The following is a 24,448-nucleotide window of genomic DNA, read 5'->3' as shown; positions in this document are numbered from 1 at the left end:
GGGCCACCACGTGGATTCTTTGTAAACACAACTCCAAAGGGGCACTTTTCAGCAATAGCAGGTAGCAGGAGCCTAAATGTTGATATGGACCCAGAAAGGCAGCACCAGAGAGAAGGAAGGAAAAAACACAGAAAGTGAGCCAGAAAGAAGCCTGGATAGAAGGACATAGAAGGATGCAGAAGGAAAAAAAGGGAAAGTCAGAAATAGAGATAGTATAAAGAGAGACACCAAAAAGGAGGGAAATAGGGACGGCCACAGAAAGAAGAGGGGACCAAGTACATAGAGAGACAGAGCACATGCTCAGGAGCAGGAGAGAAGAGAAACAGGGGAGAAGAGAATTTTGAAAAGGGAGGGGAAGGGGACAGCCCCTAAGATTATAGCTAATTCATCCCGAAAAGACATGAATCTAGAGGGGGTATGACAGCTTCCTCACAAAAGGATGTCTGGTCCCCTGAGGGCCTTAGCCTCTTCATGCTGGGATGGGATTTGGGGTATGTGGCTGGACAGGGAAAGTCCTGAGATCTCCCCATTTCCCTCTACCTTCCCCAATCCTCCCCCTTCCCCGTAAACTTACTAAATGAAGAAAGAAACTGGAAACAGCAATTCGAATTTTTTTTTTTTTTTGTCTAAAGACAAAGTCCAAAACTAGTAGGAAACTGAGCCGAGCCTAAGAAAACACAGGTATCACAAGCTCTACAAATGATCAGCAAGTCATTCATCTTCTTGGAGTCTCGGCTTCTTCTGGTGCAAGATCACCAGGAGCCTCACAAGAGTGTTGAAAGATTAAATGAATTATGTAAACATGGGAACAGCCCCTTAGTACAGCACGCAGTAGGTGCTTCATAAATGGTCACTGCATTTGAACTGCAGAATGGGTTAGACAAACGCCCTCTTTTTAGGTTGTTGTTTTTTTTTAAGTTCTTTCCTATCCTGTTTCTCCCCTGAGCCTCACGGGAGCCCAGGCATGGAATTATTGCCCCATTTCACAGAAGAGAAAACTGAGAGATCTTCCATGGCAGCCCCCAGTGCTCAAAACAGTATGGATGTTCAGGTCCACAATGGCCCCCACCTTTTCTACTCTACCAGCTGCAGGTAGCATCAAAACCAAGGCCCCCACAGGATTAACAAGAAATGCATTTTTTGGACTTCCGTGGTGGCGCAGTGGTTGCGAGTCCACCTGCCGATGCAGGGGACACGGGTTCGTGCCCCGGTCCGGGAAGATCCCACATGCGGCGGAGCGGCTGGGCCCGTGAGCCATGGCCACTGAGCCTGCGCATCTGGAGCCTGTGCTCCGCAGAGAGAGGGGCCGCGACAGTGAGAGGCCCGCATACCGCAAAAAAAAAAAAAAGAAATGCATTTTTTTCCTACAAAAAGTGGCCACGCCTCTGCGGAAGCCGCAGGCCGCGTGCAAAGATGAGCCCAGAGGTGGATGAAGCGTGGCCCTGCCTCCCTGGGAGACAGACATCACAGTGTGACCGCTGCCAAGACAGACAGGAGCAGTGGGAGGGCACTCTGCCCACCTGTTCTAGGCCCTGTGGGGTCCTTGTATCTCGTGGAGTTTTCCTTCTTGGGAGTGAAGGATGACCATGAACAAGAAAACATAGAGTAGGGGCTTCCCTGGTGGCGCAGTGGTTAAGAATCCACCTGCCAATGCTGGCGACACAGGTTCGAGCCCTGGTCCAGGATGATCCCACATGCTGCAGAGCAACTAAGCCCGTGTGCCACAACTACTGAGCCTGCGCTCTAGGGCCTGCGAGCCACAACTACTGAATCCACGAGCCACAACTACCGAGCCCGAGTGCCACAACTACTGAAGCCCGCACACCTAGAGCCCGTGCTCCGCAACAAGAGAAGCCACGGTAATGAGAAGTCCGCGCACCACAACAAGGCGTAGCCCCCGCTCGCCACACTAGAGAAAGCCCACGTGCAGCAACAAAGACCCAACACTGCCCCCCCCCAAAAAAAGAAAACATGCAGTAATAACAAGTGCTCCGATGAAAACCCACGAGTAAGATAACACAAAGAAACTGGGTGGTCAGGGAAGGCCTCTCTGGGAGGTGACCCTTAAGCAGACACCTGAGTCTACTGTGCGAAGATGAACTAGAAAAGCAAGCCAGGTAGCAGAAACAGGCCGTGCTAAGGCCCTCACGAGAGGACAAGCTTACCGTGCTCACAGGACGGAAAGGTCAGTGTGGCTAGAGTGCAGTGAGGGAGGCAGAGAGGATGTAGAGGATGAGGGCAGATATCACGTCAGCCTCATGGGCCTGGAAAGAACAGAAAACTGATGGGGGGCTTTAAACAGAGAAGTGTCATGGCGTGACTTGCATTTTAACTCATACCTGCACTGGACTCCAGAGAGGTCAGGGTGGCAGCAAGGGGCCAGTGAGGTGACTGCTGCAACTCCCAGGAGAGGGGTGCCGGGGAGCGGCATGGACCAGGTGGCGGAGATGCAGGGCTGAGCCCAGAGCCCAGAGACTAGAACTTGGGCACTGCAGGTGGAGAAGCCAGCAAAGGCAGTGAGAAGGGGCAGCCAGAGCAGGGGGGCAGCCAGGGAGAACCAGGAGCGGTCACTGCACTGATGCTGCTGCGTTGGCAGTGAGATGGAGATGGGCACAGTGGTTAGCTCCAGCCACGCGGAGGCCACGGGGACCTTGACACAAGCAGTCTGCAGACAGGGGAGGACAGAAACTGGGACATGACCGAAGGAGGGTTGTAAACCAAGGTGACTCCTTCTGGAAGTTTCAGCCTCAGCAGAAGCAGATAAAGGAGCTGTAGCAGGAGGGAGTGTGAGCTCAAGGAAGCAATGTTGGTTCTGCTTTTCAGGCTGGAAGGTCCTGGAGCAGGTTGTATGCTGATGGGAATGACCTCTAGAGAGGGTGAAATTCACACTTGCAGGAAAGGGAAGTGAAGAAGCAAAGTCTGTGAGGAAAATGAGAGAGAACAGGATGAGAAGAACAAGTAAGGACAGTTTGGCCTTGACCAAAGCAGGGGCCCTGCGGGCACACAGCGAGGAGGAGCTGGTGGCCGGGCTGCAGAGAGGCCCGCTGTCGCTGAGCTCACGGATGCAGACCCGACCGCTCAGCACGGCTGTCTCCACCAGCACCCATCAACAGGCAGGCTCAGGTGGTCCAGTCTGAACCAGGGTTGGGGCCTGACATGAGAAGAGCTGCTTGGAAAGGAGTAAGTATAAGGATGGACTCTAAGCTGGGCAAGGAGGGCAGACACAAGGGGCAATGGGCAGCAAAAAAGAGATAGGGTTAGTAGACAAGATGTCTTCATAAGATCAGGTCATTGTCACCAGCATGGGAGGAAATCCCCAACCTGAAAGAATGAGACCAAACAGTAACAAATGGAACTCCACAAACAGAAAACAGGAACACAGGGGATATGAGAAAAGATGGTTTAAAATCCTAAAATCTCCTTAGAGAGGTATAAGATATTGCATCCATAACCAGAGACAAAATGCATGAAAGGGAACTGTTGGAGACCAAGAAAGTACTTCTGCAAACCAAAAATAACTAAAATTTTTAAATAAAATGGGAGAGAAAGTCAAGGAAGTTCTCAGAAAGCAGGTCAAAAAGACAAAGAGCTAGATATTAAAGAAAGATACAAAAACGAGAGGATGGATACAGAAAGCAAAACATGCAACTAGTGGAATTTCCAGGAAAAGAAATAGACAAACGGCATGGAAAAAAACTTCTAAGACCTGCTACATAAAAACATCTAGAACTGAAGGTCATGGATCTTCAGAAACAAAGGGCACAACAAGTACTCCGTCCAATTAATGGAAAAAAACCCACATCAAGGCACATCACTAGAAAACTTCAGAACATCAGGGATGAAAAGAATGACCCGAAAGCTAGAAAATAGATTGGAGAGGAAGGGGACCTACATGGAGTTTCAGGAATCACCATGGCATTGACTTCTCAACAGCAATGAGAGAAGCTGGGAGACAATGGGACAAGAATATCGTCAAAATTCTTAATAGGATCAGCGCTGAAGCCAGACAGCCTGAGTTCAAATCCTGGCCCTGACACTTAGCTGTGTGACCATGGCCAAGTTACTTAACCTCATTGGATCTCAGTTTCCTCATCTGTAAAATGGGCATAACAGTCAATGGACTGTTGTGAGTATGCATTAACTGATGTAAGGCACTCAGAACTATGCCTGGCATATGGTAATAAGCATTTAAAGATTAGTTCTTCTTCTTATTAAAGTTCTCCAGCCAAACTATTAATCAGGAATGAGACACTTTTCAGACAAACACCCTTACTTACCTTTCTTACAAAGTCATTGGAGGATGGGCTCCAGCAAATTACGGGGTTAAACTAAGAAAAAGGAAAATACAATGCGAAGGACATTTGACTTTCTTTTGGGTGCTCAGCATCTGAACACCTTCTTCTACTGGGAAAATCACTCACCTTCCAAGGTAAAAAACCCCCACTCCACCCCAACACACACATACATACACACACACGCATGCACGCACACACACACATACCACGCGCACACTGAAAATGCACACAGAAGCTGAAAGTGTCACATCCCTCACGTACTTTGTCTTTGCTCAGCAGAAGTCCCCAGCCCTCTTCCCTGCTTTTTCTCCAAAGTATGTACCACCATTTGGTAAACATTATATTTGATTGTTTATTTGATCATTGTATCTTCCCCCTCTAAAATGTAAGTGCAGAGATTCTTGCCTGTTTGCTTGTTTTCCCAGCATCTAGAAGGGTGCCTAGCAGGTGCTCAGTAAAAATATGTTGCGTGAAAAGATTGTGTTTTCCCCGGCCTCCCTTGGAGATGAGGCGTGGGCACATGGCCCAGGCTCTGCCAATTAGAAGCATAAACCTAGGGGTACGGCTCAAATCGGTCTACACAAGCAAAACCAAGGAGTCAGCGACAGCCAGCGACCAGGGATGGGGCTCTGCTGCCAATGTCTGGCACCCACTGTTTTCGCTGCACAGCCCTGTGGCGGACTTTGGGGTACAGTTCTCAGCTATGTAGCTTCCAAACCTTAGTAAGTAATTCTGAGAGCCACCCAGCATCCTTTTAATAAGATCTCTTTTCTGCTTAAATCAGCCAGATAATGTGATACATGTGTGAGGCAAGAATTAGGGAATCCTACATAGGAGAGCATCAGTGACAATCCCAGGAGGTGCAATAGGAGTGCTCCCCACTTCTTTGGGGTGCGTGAGAAATGGAATTAAGATAACCTGATGCATTTGAGCATTTAAGAAAGTATGACTGACAAATGTTTGACAAAACTGATGGAGTATTTAGGGGAAAGTGGTAATAGATACATAAATATAAAACTAAGCAAATGAAAAAAAAAGACCCTATTTAACCCCAGGAAAACAAAATGCTATACCCCAAAGGGAAAGTTCCCACAGTGCGGGACTTAATTCAACATCCTGTTTCAAATGTAACCAACCCTACGCTGAAAAAGTGGACCCCAGAGGGTGCTCCAGAAACAATGTCATTACCCCGTGCCTCCCTACCCCACCGGCCCTTATTTAAAACCCAATCTGCAGACTTGTTCCCCATCCCCACTCCCCACCCCTGTGAAGTCTCTAGAAGTTCCCTTAACTCTTTGAACCATTCTTGGATCATAAAACATCTTCCAGACACTTTTAGTCCTAAGAACAGTCTCATCTTGGTTATTAAGATGTCCCGTCCAGATTAATAATCTCAACTCTGAGCTTCATTTACAGCCAAATTCCTCCCCTCCCCCAGCTCGGGCCTGCCTCCTGCTGGGGCCCCTGAGCAGGGGCGGAGGGGCAATGTCTCCAGTGCCCTTTACTCTGTCTACTGGAGTGGCAAGAAGGGACTCACTTGCCAGGTACCAGGGGAGCTCTCTGGACTTGCGTGTTCAGTGCCCACTTCCGTGGGTTCCCAGGAGAGAACCCCACTGTGTCCCATGGGACACCTCCAGTTTCTCTCCCCTCTGCCTGGCAAGAAGTCCTCTCTGGCAGGGTGGGTCAATCTGAAAATGCCCACCAGGCAGGACCCGTGGAACAGAACCCTCTGTCCATCACAACCACAGTGCAGCCACCCCCTTCACTCTGCTGCCGGGCAGGGGCTCCACCTACAGCTTTCATCTTCAATACCTTCAGGCATGAAAAAGCACATCGTTCCTCTGAGTGGGGCTCTCAGAGCCCCTCTCACTTGAGTCCTGGGTGAGGAGAAAGCAACCCCCTCCCCGCCCACCCGGCACGGGGGAGGAAGTGTCACAGCTTTCTCAACAGCTCTCTCTAAGGAAATGCCCTCTGTCGTCTCTTCCATCTCAACCCTTTGACACCCTCAAAGTGTGTGCCAGTTAAGGATCTCAAAACCACAGTTAAGTTTAGGCACCTGAAATCCTGCTCTAGAAGGTAGCAGCCAATGCCTATTATCAATACCCATCGTCTTGGGGCTCAGCCAGAACCAAGCAAGCAAAATCCACACACTGGCATCCTGCTACCCACAGTCCCACCTGTGCACAGGCTGAACTGCTACAACCAGAGCAGGAGGGAGGAGAGGGCCAGCATGAGCGGGATAAAAACTGGGTGGGGGGGGGGGGTTCAAGAGAACTAAATCCTCACCCATCATACAAGAAGCCAGCAGCCGATGAATACAGCCGATCTAAAAACAGCAGCCTAAGTCTTACTTAGAGGCTGTGCAGCCTAGCAATTCAGGCTTCACCACTCACCAGCTGTGTAACCTTGGACACATGGCTCCCTCCTCTGGGTCTGTTTCTTCATCTGCAAATCAGGGATAATAACAGCAACTCCTTCATGGGGTTGCTGGGAGAATCAAAGGCATTATGTTCGGAATGCTCTTAGAGCATGACTGGACCACGGTAATAAGCACCACGTTTAACTATTATCGCTTTTATTTTTGTAACTGAGACAAATGGGAGAAAACACTAGAAAATGACAACTAAATGAGTTGAAGGCAGGAGCCCTGTGTTGCGCAAGTCCAGGGAGCACCATCCACGTAGATGAGGGTAAGTGATGCCCACTGGAAGTGAGCGTCCCAGCAGCCCTGGCTGAAGGCAGCTGCCTCTCAGCAGTGTGACAACGAAGGTAAGGGACTAACTCCCTGTAAAGTCTTAACAGTATTAGATGATTTTAGAACTATGTTTAGCATTATTCTGCTGAAAATAAAAATATTTTTAGAATGGTAATAAAACAAGCTCCCCAAAATAGTAATAATAGCAAACAATAGGACTTGGCCAATGACAAAAAGAAAAGCAATGGAGGAAATGACAAAGGAAAATCTTGGAATTAAGACCATATAAAAATTTTGAATTTTTGTTTCAAAATCATCATAAAAAACATTTAAACAGCAGACTCATAAAAATATTAGCAACAAATATGAACAAAATATTAACATTCCTAACTTGCTGAACACTTTAAAATATGTAAAGTTTTACATTTTATACGTAAAATGTTCAGACCCCGACACAGACACCAACTTGCAAAAGAGGAGCTATGAACTGTGAATCAATACACAGTATATATTCCACTACACTAACGATCAAATAAACGTAAGATGAAACAATAACCAGTTGTCACTTCCACCTTCCAATTAGGAAATTCCTTTGGAAACACTGGTGAAGATTCAGGGAAGTAAGTTCTTTAAGACACTGCTTGAAGTTGTGAAAATTCGTGCAACCTTCTAAAGAGCTATTTGGTAATATGTGTGTCAAATGCCACTAGCCTTTGGCCCAGAAATTTTCAATTCTGGTAATCTAGCCTAAGAAAACAATCATAGATGCAAATGATGGTTACTGCAGGAAGATAGTCGCTGCAGCTTTATCTAGACTAAGGGAAAAGGTGAAAAACTCTAAGCATCACGCACACGCAAGTAATATATATACATATTTTTTTGTACTCACATCAACTATCTGAGAGGCCAAACAAAAATAGGGGAAGGAAGAGGGGGTGTCACTGTTGCCTCCAGCAAGGGGAACTGGGGGTTGGGGGGAGAAAAGGAAGGCTCTTCCTAAGAACCCTTTTTTGGGTCTTCTGAATTTTGAACCATTTTAAATGTATCACCTATTCAAAATAATTTAACAAATGTAGTAAAATGCAATACGTTTTTGAATGTTTACCAAAAAATTTAACAGCATGGAAAAGATTTATGTTAGAATGTTAAGTTTAAGTACACAAGGCTTTATATTCAGAATGATACCAATGATAATGAAAACTATTAATATACAGATAAGCATAGAAAAAAGACTGAAAAGAAATATACTAAAATGTAAATGGTGATCACTTCTGGGGGTGAGATTATTTCCATCTTTAAATGTTTTTAGAGTTTCCAAATTTTCTACAATAAGTATATACTACTGATATAAGTGGGGAAAATAACAATTATTAAATTATCTTTAAAGGGTCAGCCACTTCCCAAAGAAGGATTAGGAGTAAGATCAAGTAATTTGTTGGAGGGCAGGAACCCAGTCCTATCTAAGTGGCTATGCAGGATGCCATCAGGAGACCCTGTGCGTGATTCCAGCTTCAGGGATGTACTTGCATGAACCATCTGCCCTCTCTGGACTGCTTCCTGGGGAATCAGCAGAACACACCCACTAGGGCCCGGCCATTCAAATGCTACCTTTCCAGGAAGGCTGCTCTGATCTCTGTCTTGTCAGTGGTAGCCTGTGAGCTCTCTGAGAGCAGGCAGACCCTAAGACTCACGTCTGCATCCCCAGCAGGAGCCCAGTATCCAGCACGCTGGCCCCACCTCCAAGCTGGTATGTCCATCTGCCTGCCCTCTAGACTAGATGCTCCCCAAAGCAGAGGCCGCGCTTGGGTTATACCTACTTCTCTAGAGCCTAACAGAGAGACTAGTATATGATAGGGCTCCAGGAAATGTTTGCCGAACAAATGAATAAACTAAAGAAAGATACTCTAGACTAGCACCATCTAACTGAACTTTCTCTGGTGATGGAAATGTTCTATATTTGCTGCCTAATATGGTAGCCACTAGCTACATGGGTCTACTGAGCACTAAAATGTGGCTAGTAGACTCAGGGACCGAATTTTTAATTTTATTTAATTGTAATTAATTTAAATGTAAATTGCCATAAGTTCTTCCATAAGAACACTTACATCACAGGATAATTACAAGATGATCCATTAAAAAAACAGAGATGATCCAATGTCTTGCCGTACTCAAAAGATGATCACGGCAGGATACTGAAAATGAGGAGGAGGAGGGGGAAGAGAAGGAAGGTCCCCAACAGCCCCCAAGCCCCCACCTACCTGGCCAATATCACACAATGGGAATTTACCTGTCTCCAGGACTCAGCTGTAGCTCTGCTGTATTCTGAGTACCCAACAGCTAGAGCCATTGGGAGAATGAAAGACTGGAATGAGTGAGAAGAAGGGAGGGGTGTGAGGCTGAGACAGGAGAGACTCTGAACATGTTGCAAAAGGAAAACTCTGGCCTTTTTTTTTTTTTTTTTTTTTTTTTTTTTTGCGGTACGAGGGCCTCTCACTGTTGTTGGCCTCTCCCGTTGCGGAGCACAGGCTCCGGACGCGCAGGCTCAGCGGCCATGGCTCACACGCCCAGCCGCTCCGTGGCATGTGGGATCTTCCCGGACCGGTGCACGAACCCGTGTCCCCTGCATAGGCAGGCGGACTCTCAACCACTGCACCACCAGGGAAGCCCTCTGGCCTTTTTTTATTGCCACAGGTAAGGAGAAAGGATATTCCCTCCAAGAGGAAGGCTTATGCAAGCAGGAAGTGGCAACAGGTGCAAGAAAAGGGCTGGCAAAGGTGTCCCCACCCCCCGGGACTGGGTACCCAGTGTGGCTCCACAACCAGCGTCCTTGCAGAGGGCTGCTCTACACACCCCTGTTCCCGTCCGCCCTCAGAGGCCCCACAGTCAGCCCCTTCCCTGCTGACATCACTGATTCTCACGCTGGCCTCACAAGGGGAGCTAGCTAGTAAATATTTCCATTTTATAAGCTGGCAAACCAAGGCTCCGTGAGACTGGCTGAGGTCATGGGTCTCAGACTGTCTGGAGCTCAGGAGTCTGCTTAGGACAGCAAGCCAGGTGATGAGGTGGTGAAGCTGCACAGGTGAGGACTGGGGACCTGGCCGGGCTGGGAGGGAACCTGCACACACTTGCCCACTGTCCCCCAGCCCTCCTGACTGAGAGCCCCATGCAGGCACGGGCTCTATCTGTTAGCCCACCACAGTGTCCCAGGGCCCAACCCAATACCTGGGACATAGCAGCCATTCAAAACACTGATGAACGAACCAAGCAACAACCAAACCCGGATGCAGCCCTTCCGTTTTCAAGATACTTCCCCACACTTCATCCCATATGCTCCTGACAATTGGCCAGGCGGAGATCACTGTCTGAGGCTCAGACATAGAGAGCCACTCTGGGTTGCTGTCCTGAAAATCTGCTTGGGGAACTCCCCAGGAAGCCACACCTGGACTGCAGAGGGACAGATTAATTCTGCTGGGATCCTGCATTCGTTCTCTTCTCTGGTCCACACTCCTTCTGCAAGTCAGAGATGCAGTCATTACAGACCCCACTCCATGGAGCTCACAGTCTCGTCAGGGAGGAAGCATCTATAATACCCAACTGTTCAACGGGAGAAAAGTGACAAAGGGCAGTGGAAGATGAAGGAGGGCAACGGTAATTCTGGCTGGAGGAGGCAGTTTCTCGACCAAGACGAATGGGGAAGATTGGACCCAAGGCAGCAGAGTTCAGAGGGCCTGGGGAACGGCCCAGAGCGGTGGCAAGGTGTGAGAAAGGGCGGGGTCTTGGAGTCAGGCCTGCAGCTACCACCTACCAGCTCTAGAACCTTGGGCAAGTCATTTGGGTCTCTCTGGGCCTCAGTATTTCTCATCTGTAGAATGGGGGTGATGATACTCACCTCACGAGGAGTGAATGGCTTCAGGGGATATCTATCTGCTCACAGCAGGGCCCAACAAATGGAGGCCTCCACAGTGCTGCAGAGACCCGCAAGCACAGGGATGTGGGAGCAGAACAGGAACAGCATCATGAGTTTGGGAGGCAGAAGCAAGGTAATTCACCTGGATATTAGAGTCTGAAAGCAACTCCCAACCCAATAAACCAGGAACAGGGGGAGAGAGGTCTGTACCTCCTGACCCACCCCAGAAACAGCCCCAGCCCCCTCCTGCCAGACATCAGAGCCACCACAGGTTGAGTGAATGTCTTGGACTGACCCCAGGGCCAGGATCTGTCAGACAGTTGTGCTGAGGTAGCCCATGCCCACCTGGGCAAGGGACATAGACAGCTCCTAACCTTCTCCTAACCCTAAGTGAAGCCCAGGTGCTTCAGATCTGTGTCCTCCAGTGCTGGGGTTAGGACCTCAGTCTCTGAAACCCCGAAGTCCTTATTCTTCTAATTTCTCCAAAAAAAAAAAAAAAAGAAAGAAAGAAAGAACAAAACAAAACACCAGAGTAAGGGGATGGGATACTGCAGTGTAGAGGAGAAACAGCATCAGACCAAGTCAGGCTTGGGGACCTAGGCCCAGCTCTGCCACTCAGTAAGAGGAGTAACAGCAGCTTACCTGTGGTACATACCTACTATGTGCCAGCCCCTGATCTAGGTGCTCTACAGACTCCTCACCTTAAGCCCCTCATCAACTCTGAGATAGGCATTATCTCCATTCTACAAATGAGAAAGACTGGGGCTCAGAGTTCAATGAACTTGCCCAAGCAAGTTCCAGCAAATGGTATAATCAGGATCTGAACTCAGTTCTGACTCCAAAAGCCATGTGGCCACCTTTGCACAGTAACATGACCTCTCTGAACCTTAGTTTTCCCATCTGTTCATAGGGGGATTGAATGAATAATAGTGATTTGGGCAGAGCTCTACAGTTAACAAAGCTCAAACCACAACAGTACCCAGAGAGGGGCCAGGAGGCCAACACAATCCCCCCGGGGTCTGTCTAAGCCTGTCCTGAAGTGGGGATCCAGGGTGTATACATCACTCTCCACCCCAGCAGGGTGACCAAGAGCTGGCTCCTCGCTCTCATTTCCAGGGTTCTTCTTCATCTTAGAGAAATCTGGGTCAGATGTGTTGCAACCACCAATACCTGCTCTTTAAACCATACGATGAGACACACTTTAAAGCACCTGGGACTTTGCCTAGACGGGGGGGCAGGTGTGTGGCAAAGTGGGCCTACGATCCAGGCCAGTCACTTGGGACAGCCGTCAGGCCCCTAGCTCCTCCACCTGGCCCATGGCCTGGCAGCCACCAAGAAAGATCTGTGATCGCTGAAGCCAACTCCTCCCAGAAAGGAGAGGAAAGGGAGGCCCAGACAGGTGAGAAGACTTGCCCAATGTCACCTAGAAAAGTAGGACAGACCTCGTTGTGAAGTGCCCCAAGACGGTGTGGGAAGGAGAATAGGCCTGTGTCTGTACTTGAGAACTCCTTGTGTATTCACTGGAGTCTCACATGTGCTGAGACCTTACCATGTGATTAACCTTGTAGGAAAAACAAAGACATAAAACTCAGCTTCTCCTTTCTAGGCTACAAGCTCCTTGAGGGCAGAGACTGGGTTGGAGTCCACTCCCAACCTTCCTTGACACCCACCTTGAGCCAGGCCCTGTGCTGGGCACTGGGATGCTGGAATAATGAGAGTCTGCCCCTGTCCTCAAGGACACATAAGTAAATGGAAAATCGCCACAAAGTATGACCTGTGCTACCGCAGAAGGAAGGATAAAGGTGTGGGTGCCAGAGCTCTAGCATAACCAGGCCAAGGGAGAAAGGGAAGGCTTCCAGGAAGAGGTGGCACCTGAGCTGGGTCTTAAAGAATAAGTAGGAGTCAGATTGGTGAAAAGGAAGGGAAGAAAGGCCCTTCTAAGAGATTCTGTTTACCAAACATTTACATGGTAGCAATAACAATAACAGTAATAACTCCAACATTAATTGACCATCTTACCATGTGCCAATCTCTGTATTTAAGCACTTATACATGTATTAACTCGTTTCACCCTCATAACAGTCTTTTGAAACTGTTACTATTATTATCCCCATTTTACAGGTAAGAATATTGAGGCCCAAAGAGCTTAATAACTTGCCCAATATCCCGAAGTTTGTACCTGGAACCAGAGTTCAAACATAGTCGTTTGGTTCCACACCTACAGCCCCAACCAGCACACTGTTTGCTTCTCAGATATGTACTTTGCCAGACCTGGTACTGGATGTAAGGCTACAAAGATGAATATTTGAATATGAACTATTTTATGTTCCAAAATTGATTTTAAAAGGCACAAAAATGAATAAAAAGAAGCTCAAAGTGTGTAAGGACAGAAGGACAAGAGAAGATTCCAGGTCTGAAGCTGCGCAAGGAAAAGTCCGATGCTGGGACTTCCCTGGTGGCTCAGTGGTTAAGAATCCTCCTGTCAATGCAGGGTACACGGGTTCGAGCCCTGGTCCGGGAAGATCCCACATGCCGTGGAGCAACTAAGCCCGTGCTCCACAACAACAGAAGCCACCGGAATGAGAAGCCCGCACACCGCGACGAAGAGTAGCCCCCGCTCACCGCAACTAAAGAAAGCCCGCACACAGCAATGAAGACACAACGCAGCCAAAGATGAAAATAAATAAATAAATTTATAAGGAAAAAAAAAGAAAAAGAAAAATCCAACGCTGCTGGAGGACAAGCAAAGCAGACATTAGGAAGAGGTGGAACTGGATTGGCGGGAAGGCCTTGAACGCCAGACCAAGGGGCTCAGATTTCTTCCATCAGTCAACTGGTTGTGAATCTACGTGCCAAGTTGTAATTTCAGGGGAGAGCTTGAAGGCAAAGACTGTCTATAGAACAAATCGATGTCTCTACAGATATGTGAGTGGTTGATAAAATACAAATCTATTTAAAAGAGCCCTTAAAACTAGTAACCTCCAGGTATTTTCTCCATCAACAGATACTAAAAATATAACAGCTATCTGGACAGGGGATCGATTTTTGTCCTTGTATTTAGAAAACCTGGATACCCCTGCTGTCAGGGATGGGAAGTAACAAAAAGGTTTTAAGCAAGGAATTCTTTGGATTGAAGGTCTGGGATTTTTGCCCTCCACCTACCCCTATACCTTCCACCTCTCCAGGCTGGAAATCTACCATCTGAAGTCCCAAAGATGAGCCGAGCCCGGCGAAAAGCTCCGATGCAGAGATATTCTCACAAAGAGAGCTACGTAAGTACAAATGACTGTTTGATCAATCATTTGGCCTCAGCGTGGGATTTGGTTAGAATTAAAGCCATCTGGTTTGGGGGGGGGGGGTGGCTGGGGGAGGAGACATGCAGGCGGGAAAATGACCCACCCCCTCCCCCAAAAAGCATTGTTAAAATATAACAGGGAAAAACAGTAAAGTCTCTGCTGTTATTTCAGCCTAAGCCACTTAATACTTCAGCACATAAAGCAACTTATTTTATGACCTTTTCCCTTTAAAAAGTAAATCAGAAGACACTGCCTTGAATTCAGATATCTCTGAAACACACTACTCATCCCTCCCAGTGAAATATCCTGTTTCATAAACCTTCTTCGAGATACTTGAAACTGCAGATCACTAAATGCCTAGCTTTAGGCATCTGACATTCCAGAGAATTAATATTTAAACTTATTATAGGAAAAAAGAATTGAGTTTGGTTGAAGCATGAAATATTTAATAGTGTCTCCAAATTAGAAACCCGATTTTGTTTCGCACTGGAAATGCCAACGTTATTACCTGGGCTTTGCACTCAAATAAGATAAAATGCACAGGCGGTCTGAGATTAAACACACAATTACGGCTGTTTTCTCCAGAGAGAAGGGGAGCGAGACAGGTTTGGGGAGTGGAAGCGATTGAGTTTCATTTTTACGATACACTTAAAATTATATTATCATTCTCTGCCTTGGGGGTTGGACTTGAGAGGGCTGAAGCTACTTAACCACTGAAAACTGTGTCAAGATCGGTGAATCCACGGAGGCCTGTTCGTGGGCTCATGAAACCGTCTACATCTCGGAATGGGCCCGCTGCTGGGCGAAACCCGGGAATTTTCTCTACTCACTAGGACAAAAGTATTAAGTGGTTTGGGATAAAAATTAAGCTTCAATTGACACAGTGGATCCTGGCAGCCTCTGCCGGCACGTGTAATTTATTTACAGGGTTGGAAAGTCGGCAAAATACATCATCAACTCTTATACAAACTTCTATTAGGTATTAAATACCCAAGCCTCAGAGAAGTAATTCATACAGTCCACCAACGTTCCAAAATAAACCCAATCTCCAGGCCCTCCGGAGAGCTTAAAACAGCAAATGGGATCTGTATTTTTAAAGCTGGGTTTATAATACGCCCTGGTTTCTTGCTAAAGCCTTATTTGCCGTCAAACCTGTTATTTAAAAACAAAAGCAACAACATCTAAAAGAGTAATCTGGCTGCTAGAAAAGACACAAATAGGAAGAGACTGGGCCACAACGCAAGCAGGCCATCCCTGATACCCCTTCATACTCTCCCTTTCAGACCCAGGGTCAACATCCAAAGGCAAAGAAGCTTTGGGCAATAAAGCCTCCTGCAATTTCCACTTCAGAAGAAGTATGATCCCTTGAGAATGTCCACACTCACATACATTCTCATGAATGCACACACCCCCATGCAAGACCACAGACACAACCCAGCCGTGGGACCTCTTCCTTCCATAGAGGGTCATTTGACTCATTCATCATTTGACACAAAAGACCCATTTCCCACAAACTCTCAAGTTCACTCTGATCCCTGGTCTGTTCTCCCCACAAGCCTTTCTTCATCCCACCAAGCGTTTAATAAGAAATAATTATTTAATAGATCTCAAACCATCATGTCCAGTGAAGCATGCATTCTACACACGACGTGTGATGCGATCATGAGGAATTCTCTTCAAACAGATGTCTTCATAACCGATGGAAGGGCGACCGCAGCCAGGGCTCGGGCAACAAAGCTCCCCAAACTGCATGACAGGCTCAAAGAGGGACCTGAACCTGCAGTAACCGGCGGAATGAGTGTATGCGCTGCTTCTGAGAAGGGGCTGCTTCTAGGGGCCCTCCGGTCTCGGACTCCTTACCTGAGGACTCCATGTCACAACCAGGAACCACTGTCCTTCTACCACTTCTGCAGCCGAGCAGTGGGCAGAGCCCGATGGAGGTAGAGCTCCCCCTAAAAATCACACCTCAGCCTGTTAGCTGAGACTCAGACGTCTGCTCCGGGGACTGGTCATCCAGACCGGCCTGTGGCCTTCTGCTGCCTTCCCCCAGGGGTCGGGGCACACTCTGCAGCCACGGCGACTCCTTGCCACTACTTGGGTTTTAAGGGCCGTCCGTGAGAGCTCTGTGCTTTAGGGGGAAAGCACAGGCTTTGCAGTCAGACAGAGCTGGGTTCAAATTCCAGCCTCTATTACCTGCTACCTATACAGTGAGTCACTGTGAATTACATCGTAAGCTCATTATTTGGACAAATCAATTAACTTTTCCAAGCCTCACTTCCCCCATCTGTAAATTTAGAATAATGCCTCCTTTCCTCATAGGATTGTTGGGCTTTATTAAGTGCAATGACAGCTATAAACTGCTCGGCCTGGCAATGAGTAGGTGTTCAATAAAGATTAGTTGACCTCCCGCCCTCTTCCGGTTCCTTCTGTGCTCTACTTCAGGAGTCAAGAGTTCCAAAGAGATCAAATCTAGAACCTGACCTCTTTCCATACCCTAGATCCTTCCCAACTGCCCCAGCCAAGTTCATGTAGAATCCCGGAGCAACAGAGTAGGAAGAGACTATGGGTCATCCTGTGGAACTGCTTCCCATTTTACAGATGGGGAAACCAAGACTCAAAGCCAAGGGCATGGCCCACATGCATTGAGGCTGTACAATGGCGCGTGTGTTTGCTCCAGACAGTCCCAACCATAACCACCAAAAAAATTCAGGCCATGCAGGAAATGCATTATTCAGTGAGCGGACTGAAGGGCTCCTCTCAGTGCATCTGACTCAAATGCTGACTTTAAAAACACAGCTCGTAATGCTAACACAATCCGCCTCAATCCACCGGAAACCTTCTGAAGGAATAACCCTTTGGAGTTTAGGGAAAGACGGGGAAAAGGAGAAAACAGATGCTTCAAGTGACTTTAAACTAAAAGACACTGGGTTAGGGTTGTATTTTCTCCACCCCACCCCACCCCAGGTCTCTGTTTTCTTTCAGTTTCTTATAAATAAGGCTTTAGGAGACCAAAGCAGCCACAAAACTTTTCCCCTCTCTTTTCTGCTTCCCTTAACTCAGTAACTCAGCTATCAGTCCCGGACTTTGCTTCTAACGCCAAAGCATTTTTTTTTTTCATTGTAAACTATTAATTCAGGCAGCGGCTGTTGATAAACAAGAAGTCCGTTTTAAACTGCTAGAATCATTAGCACAGGGAAGGCGAGCTGCACAAATATTTCAGGAGGTTGCTCTTTTTTCCTGGCCCTGGTATCGCAGCTGGGCTTTCTGCATGTTGCAGCTGAATTTTTCAAAGCCCAGGGTAGAGTTTGTTTCATTTCTTCTCCCCCTTGAACTGAATGTCTTTGTTTCTTTAAACACAAAAATAGACTACCCCCTACCAGAAGAAACAACTGCAAGTCTCTAGGTCTAAACTAATTGCAACTAAAATCTGTATTAGGAAAAAAAAATAGCAAACCACACACTGTAATTTAACTTTGAATATAATCACAGATACAAGGTGAGGTTGTTGAAATACTACCATATCACCTTCAAAACAAGGAACTGCTTTTCTAAGAAAATTGAGAGAAAGAAGGGAGATTATCCTTTCTATGCAAAAGTCACCGTTAGCGACAGTCACTGGTCAATTTACAAATAAAGTTGGTATTTATTTGTTTGTTGTTTTTTTTCCCTATTCCTATCCAAAAAAGGGTTGAAAACCCCATTCCAAACTTTAGTTTCTCCCCTTTTCTAGGATGCTGGCCAAACTCCACAAAATAAAACCAAAGAAAATGATGATAATTATGCAACATTCAGAACAAAGAACATAAGAATATATTTTTTTAAATGATTCATTGTGCACTTATGCCTGTAATGGGATTTTAACACACTGTAAAAATAAGTGTGCTGGCGCACTTCGCTTCTCATGCAACTGTAACGCAGGGAGATGAAGAACTCAAAGACGGGGTGAGGTTTTTTTTTTTCCAGAAGGAGGAGAAGTGTGAAGGAAAACCACGGCGTATAACCACGGCATATAAAGAAACATGTATTTTCATCACAGATGGAGCAACACAGCCTATGGATATGATTCCGCAGCCAAGATAGTCCTGAGACCTCAGCCCAGCTGAGCACTTCAGGTAAACGACTCAGAAACAACTAAGCCTAAATTAAGTTACGATCTCATGTGCTGGTCCCCGTTCCATTTTGCACGCCAAGTCTTAGCAGCTTCTAGAGAGCTTAGGAGGCAGGAAGGGAAGAGGAATTCTAGCCACACAAGATTCTTAGGGAATCTTTGGGAATTATATTTCCGCTACATGTCTATAAAAGATTTGTCGGGTACATAATTCTTATGACTGTAGACGCAACATGTTCCTATCTTATTTGTGTACCCACACACATACATGTTTCTCTTTGTCTCACTGAGCCTGACATTTGGCCAGCAGGTTTTTCTCCCCCTTATTTGAAACCTCAAGCACTGAAAAAATTTGGATCTGATTATTTCCGGATCACAGGACCAGCACTTTAAAATGGATGAAATGCAAGCAAATTGCCCACTAGAGCCGGAGGGGGTAAATGCTTTCAAAATAACTCATACCTTTCTATTATGGATGTGCTGGCCCCTCAAAAGCCTCCCCAGAACATCACAGTGGCTTCTGATTCAGATGAAGAAACTCTACCAGGTAATGCCAACCAAAACTGTCACGTCTTACTTTCCACCACCAGCCCCTAATGCCCCTAATGCAATCTACAACTGCTTTCCTTTTTTGTTTTCATTTTTAAAGAAAAATATATATACTAACTTTTTTTTAAGTTACAAGATTAACTACTTTTTGGAATTTTCAGCCACGTTATAATGGCCTTTTACTAATGGCAGAGTCCACATTTGTCATGATCGTCAGCCTCCTTTTTATTGCTAGGATGTGTCTAGTGTCAGAGCACAATGAAAATGGCCCAGTGAGTCGCTGAGAATTAAACAGTGAGCTCATTATCTGGTTTGGTCTGAGAGCAGTAATTCTGGTCAAACAGAATCTTCTGGTAAACTACGAAGTTATCTAATGATGGCATAGATACTAGTTACCAACTTCCAAAGATTCGAGACAGAAGAAATACCGAAAGCAAAAATATTTTAAATTCTCTGGGAACATTCGGGAGGCCGTCATGAACACCCAGCTCTCAGCCCCCAACACACACACATAGAAGGTACAAGTTGTGGAACCAGAATCAAACTTTGCAACAGGAAGCCTTAGAAACTGCCACTTACTGTCTGTAGCCTTGAGCACATCCTTGAACCTTAATGTCTTCATCTATAAAATGGGAATCACAGTAATAAGAAGCCAGCGCTTCTACATCTGTCCCCTCGGAACAGCCCTCAAGGTAGGCAGAGCTCAGCTGGCATGAGGACAGATGAGGGAACGTGTGGGGGACACACGTTGAAAACTGTAAACCACTGTGCACAGGGAGCGAGCATCATCGGGCCATCGCCACAAAGCTGACGGCCTCCATAAAGTCCAGATGTTTACTTTCTTTCCTTGTCAGGACTTCGAAAAGCAGAGTGTCGGGTATTTAATAATAAGAAAGAAAAAACGTAGCATCTGGTAATTTGGCCTTTTCAGCTGTTTGGAATCTGGATAAACAGGACTCTGTCATAAACAGATCGTGATTCTTATTGTAAATGATGACAATGTTAGTCCATGACGACGCACCATCCCCAGTGCCTCCTAACTGCAGATCTGGAAACGCAGAGGACCCCAACATTTACGGACAAGCTGCTGGATTCAAGAGCTCACTCCCTTCCTCGGCTTAGGGTCTGTCCGAAACGGAAGGCAGATCATTTGAAACCTGATTCCAAACCAAGCAATACTGTCTTCTCTCCGGTCACCAGGCAGCAGTGGCCACAAAAGACCTGCAGCTTGGCTCCTCTCAGCTTCCTCTGGCTAGGGCACCAGAGTTAAAGTCGTTAAAGTCAACATTTAAAAAATCAAACCTCTCTCCCTCCTCACCCTACCCTCTTTATCTCAAGTATCGCTGACCATAACACGGTGCCCTACAAGAATTAATAAAAGTGACCCCTTTTTCCTTCTTAGTTTATAAAGTATTCTTACAACAACTGTTTCATTTTCCCTTGGGAGGAAGCATTATTACCTCTCGTGCAAATGGAAAACCAGAAGTTGAGAACGTTAAACACATTACAAGAGTAATCTCCAAAATAACCAGGCACTGAGGCGGCCCTTTCACACTCTATCACTAATGCTCTCTTCAGTCTTTCCAAGTAAGTCGCACGGTAGATTTACAAATGAGGAAACTAAGGCTCAGAGAAGAGAAATAACTTCCCCTGGTCCCACAGATCTTGGATGGCAGAGTCTTATAATTTCCAGCACGGTCAATAAATATTTTTCAGTTGGTATTCTTACCTGTCTGTTTCCAATAAGCCTGAGACTTGGAGCTAGACACCAAATATTCAAAGGGTTGCGATGTCTAGGGAATATTTGGGTGGGAATGGCGGCAGTAAGAAGGTTTCCTTTACGGCATTTTCAAGAGGGCTGCCCAGCTCTGGTTTTGTGACAGGCCACTGCCTGGCTTGACTACGGGGAAAAATTCGCACAGAGGGACAGAGGCCAGGTCCAAGCAATGGGCTGGCCAGAAACCCCGCACCCAGTAGGCCTCAGTTTCCTCATCTTTTAAATGGGTGGGACAAATCCTACCCCACCAGCCTTGCTGGGGGCTATGAAGAAAACAGCAGCGTCTTAAAAAATTTAATCAGTACAACCATCTTAAGGTACAAAGAAAGAGGTGCTTCCTCACGTTCTTTTATCCTCCTCTGCCCCTTTCAAATATAATCCTGATTTAAAGATCTCATGTTTTAGACATTGGGGGTGTGTGGATAAAAATAATTGGGATTTGGGGGAATGGAAGTCAGAAGGTGTACACAATGCATCCACACGAAAGGTCTCTAACTACGGCTTGGAACAAAGGCTATGTTTGGGAGAGCCATTTATTAGGTCTGCAGAGAACTCGATCTGCAATTGACAGCTATTTTTTTTTTTAACACAAAATGTTGCAGGAGGGTATCTATTTAAGGGAGGATTGTGTATGGAGTGGGGCAAGGGAGGGAGCTCAGGGCAGCAAATATTACTCATGTCTTGCTGCACAGCCCTCTCTCTCCCTAGTAAAAGAGAACCTCATGTGTGTATTCCAGTAATAATACACTAAAGGTGTTTTTTTCTATATCTACCCTTTAAAAAATGACCTCTGTCTCTTGGAGAAGAGACTGACATTTAAAACAACGAGACAACGGCTTCCCTGGTGGCGCAGTGGTTGAGAGTCCGCCTGCCAATGCAGGCGACATGGGTTCGTGCCCTGTTCTGGGAAGATCCCACATGCCGCAGAGCGGCTGGGCCTGTGAGCCATGGCCGCTGAGCCTGTGCTCCGCAACGGGAGAGGCCACAACAGTGAGAGGTCCGCGTACAGCCATAAATAAATAAATAAATAAATAAATAAAACAACGAGACAAGAAATAGTGCTCTCCTACAAAGTCAGGTGTTTTCATTAAAAAGAAAAAAAGTGTTTATATTTATTTCATTGTACTAGTCTTTGCATTGGGGAGTTGGGGTTTTTTCGTTTTGTTTTGTTTTTAACCTAAAAGGAGCTCTCATCTCTAAAAGCAAGCCACCCTACCTTTTCTAAGTTGCTGGGGCTGATTGATGCTAAAGTAGTGATGCCTACAGAGCCATAAAACACACTTTTTTCCTTCCTTAAGAATCAGCTGGAAATAGAACCAAGAGGTCCCAAACACTGAAATAATGAAACCCCAAAGCTTTGGTTTCTCCCAGGGAAAAAAAGGTGGGGGCAGGGGGGAGGACACGGTGCCTCAACAATTTCCCCAATTTCTGGTTAATTATCTGTCAGCATGAAACTTATAAATAATGGCTCAATAATAATTAACTGTGATGAGAAGAACATGTTCATGAGAATCCAGCCTCATTGCTGACTCTGACCCATTAATTATACTGGAGCCTGCACCTTATACCCACCAGCCTTACTGGGTAGAGGAAGGGTATTGCAAACTAACTTTTGACCCAAAACTATGCTTCTGAAGCAACAAATACAGAACAGCCATTGTTAAAGTCGGGACTTGACTCAGGCTAGATTATAGATTCATAAAATTTTCCATCAGGAATCCAGAAATCATCTGGTATAATTAATTCCTTACTTGACAGATGGGGAAACTGAGGTCCCAACAGGCGAGGGGTCTTGCTGAAGGCTTCTGGTTTTTGTTATTGAGGGAGACTGGAATACTTCAAAGGATGCCTTTAGCAGCCTCAGAGATAGACATACTCGAGTTGCTACTCATCCTAATTTATAATAAGATTTTGACAAGTTTCACACAACTTTTATCAGAAACATACAGAAGCAAAATTATGTAATCTGAGCTGTCTATACACCCATCTTCCCCAATATAGGCTACTGAGTTTAAATTAGATGCTTCCTAAACAATCATCGTTTCAGAATGACAAGCGAGTCCCAAACAACTCGAGAGAAACTGATGAACTCCGGAGAAAGTTCTACCAAGTTTTCTCCGGAGGATTCCTACAAAGGCCTGCGGTAGAAACGTCAGAGAGCCCAAATCTCTCCACACCCACGGCCAGGCACGTCGGCGGGGCCAGACTTACCCTTACCGGCGGCAGAGGCCTTGGACGGACCGTAGTCTCGGGGGCTCCGGGGCTCGAGGAGGTCGTGGGCGCGCAGTGGCGCGGGCAGCAAGTCACGCGGACCCCCATCCCCGCAGCCCCCGCTGCTCACCGTGACCCTGAAGGCCATGTGCGGGCCGAGGCCAGCGGGCCCCCGGCCGGGACCCGGAGCGCCGGGGGCCTCCTTCGGCCTCTTGTCTGAGTGCGCCTCGGCCACCTCGCAGTGCATGGCGCCGGGGCGGGGCGCACCGCTGGAGGTCGCGCCGGGCTCCTGCGGGCTCCTGCGGAGGGGAGAAAGCACAGGCGCGTTAGAATGAGCGGAGCGGTCCCCTTCTCGTCCGGAGGCCGAGGTTTGGTCAGGTCACCATCCCTGCGTTTATTCCTCCTTTTTGAAATGGGTTCGCGCCACCACACTCACCCTAACGTGACACTCACCCTAACCAACCTGATCCGCGTAAAAGGCCCCTTCCAGGGCGCAGGAGCGGCTGGTCGTTCTTCCCTGGCTTGTGGAGGGCCCGGCCACCCAATCCGCCCCCACCAAGCCCTCTTTGGACGAATGGGGAAACTGAGGCCTGGAGAAGGGACAACGCCTGTGCGCGTCACCCAGTGAGATACAGAGCGGGCGGCAACCAGAGATTCCCGGAGTAGGGCTCTGGCGAAGCCGCGGAGACTGCTCGGGGTAGGTCACCCGCTGCACTCCTCGCCTCGTGGGCGCTCTGGGAGCCGGCTGCGCGCAGGGACCGCGGACTGAGCACCCACAGGCCGGGGGAGAGACACTCTGAGATCCCACCACCACCACCCAAGCTGCGAAAATGGGAGTCGGAGGATAGGCGCTCACTCCCGCGATGCGAACCCATCACACGCACACTCCCACGCGCAGCTGAGAAAACGAACCTATCGCGCGTGCAAACCTGCACAAAGTCGGTAGCCCATGCACGCCCGCTTCCACACACACCAAACACCCCGCAAATGCACACTCGGGGACACGACGTGCCATACACACTACCCTCATTCACCCGCTCAGACTCTCAGCAACACTAGCAGCCGCACACGGTCTCACACTCCCCGCGCGCGCGCGCTGCGTGCCCCTCCACAGAGCCTTGGGCCTTCCATCGTCCCTCCTGGAAAAGGGCCCCGGGCCCCCAAACTCTCCTTTCCCCTCGCGCTCCCCGCGCCATCCCAAAGCTCCCCAATTCCACCTTCCCTGGGACGCCAGCCTCGGATGTCTGGCCGGGCGCCCGCCCGCTTCCCGGGCCGCGGGCCGCGCCCCCTCTCACCTCTCCCCGCTCACCTCGCGGCGGCCGCAGCAGCTTGCTCCCGGGGCGCGAGGCTAGGCGCGCCTCCACTGGCGCCGCAGCCCCAGCAGCAGCAGAGTCCAGCGGGGCGGCACCCCGGGGCGGGGGCGGGGCCGCGGCCGGCCTGACAGCCTCTCCAGCCACTGGCTCGCTGCGGCCGCCCCACCGAAGCCAATCGCGGCGCGAGGGCGGAGCCTCCGCCCTCGGGCCAGGGCCAGCCGGGCGCAAGGCTGGGCGGAGGGTTTGACAGGCGGCGGCCGGCGGCGCCCGGTGCTGCGCGGCCCCCCTCCTCAGGCT

The 24,448-nt window shown here is 47.9% G+C and overlaps 1 protein-coding gene across 3 annotated transcripts in view; it reads right to left on the bottom strand.

The window, feature by feature from the left end:
- GLIS1 (GLIS family zinc finger 1) overlaps window positions 1-23,097 on the bottom strand; it is a gene marked incomplete at its 5' end in the record, with an annotated part of 226,577 nt that extends 203,480 nt beyond the window's left edge. For 2 of the 3 annotated variants that reach the window (XM_082673934.1, XM_082673935.1), the window contains one exon: window positions 22,839-23,085. In XM_082673934.1, the coding sequence (XP_082530060.1) occupies window positions 22,839-23,085 (247 nt within the window). Of the gene's footprint in view, window positions 1-22,838 lie in introns of all 3 variants that reach the window. The other variant, XM_082673936.1, reaches the window with a different exon arrangement.
- Window positions 23,098-24,448: the final 1,351 nt, after the last annotated feature.

Source organism: Grampus griseus (genome assembly GCF_964374135.1).
Source record: "Grampus griseus genome assembly, chromosome: 1".
Classification (NCBI taxonomy): domain Eukaryota; kingdom Metazoa; phylum Chordata; class Mammalia; order Artiodactyla; family Delphinidae; genus Grampus; species Grampus griseus.
The sequence above is the reverse complement of the archived record's forward strand: the minus strand, read 5'-3'. Positions and strand labels throughout refer to the sequence as shown.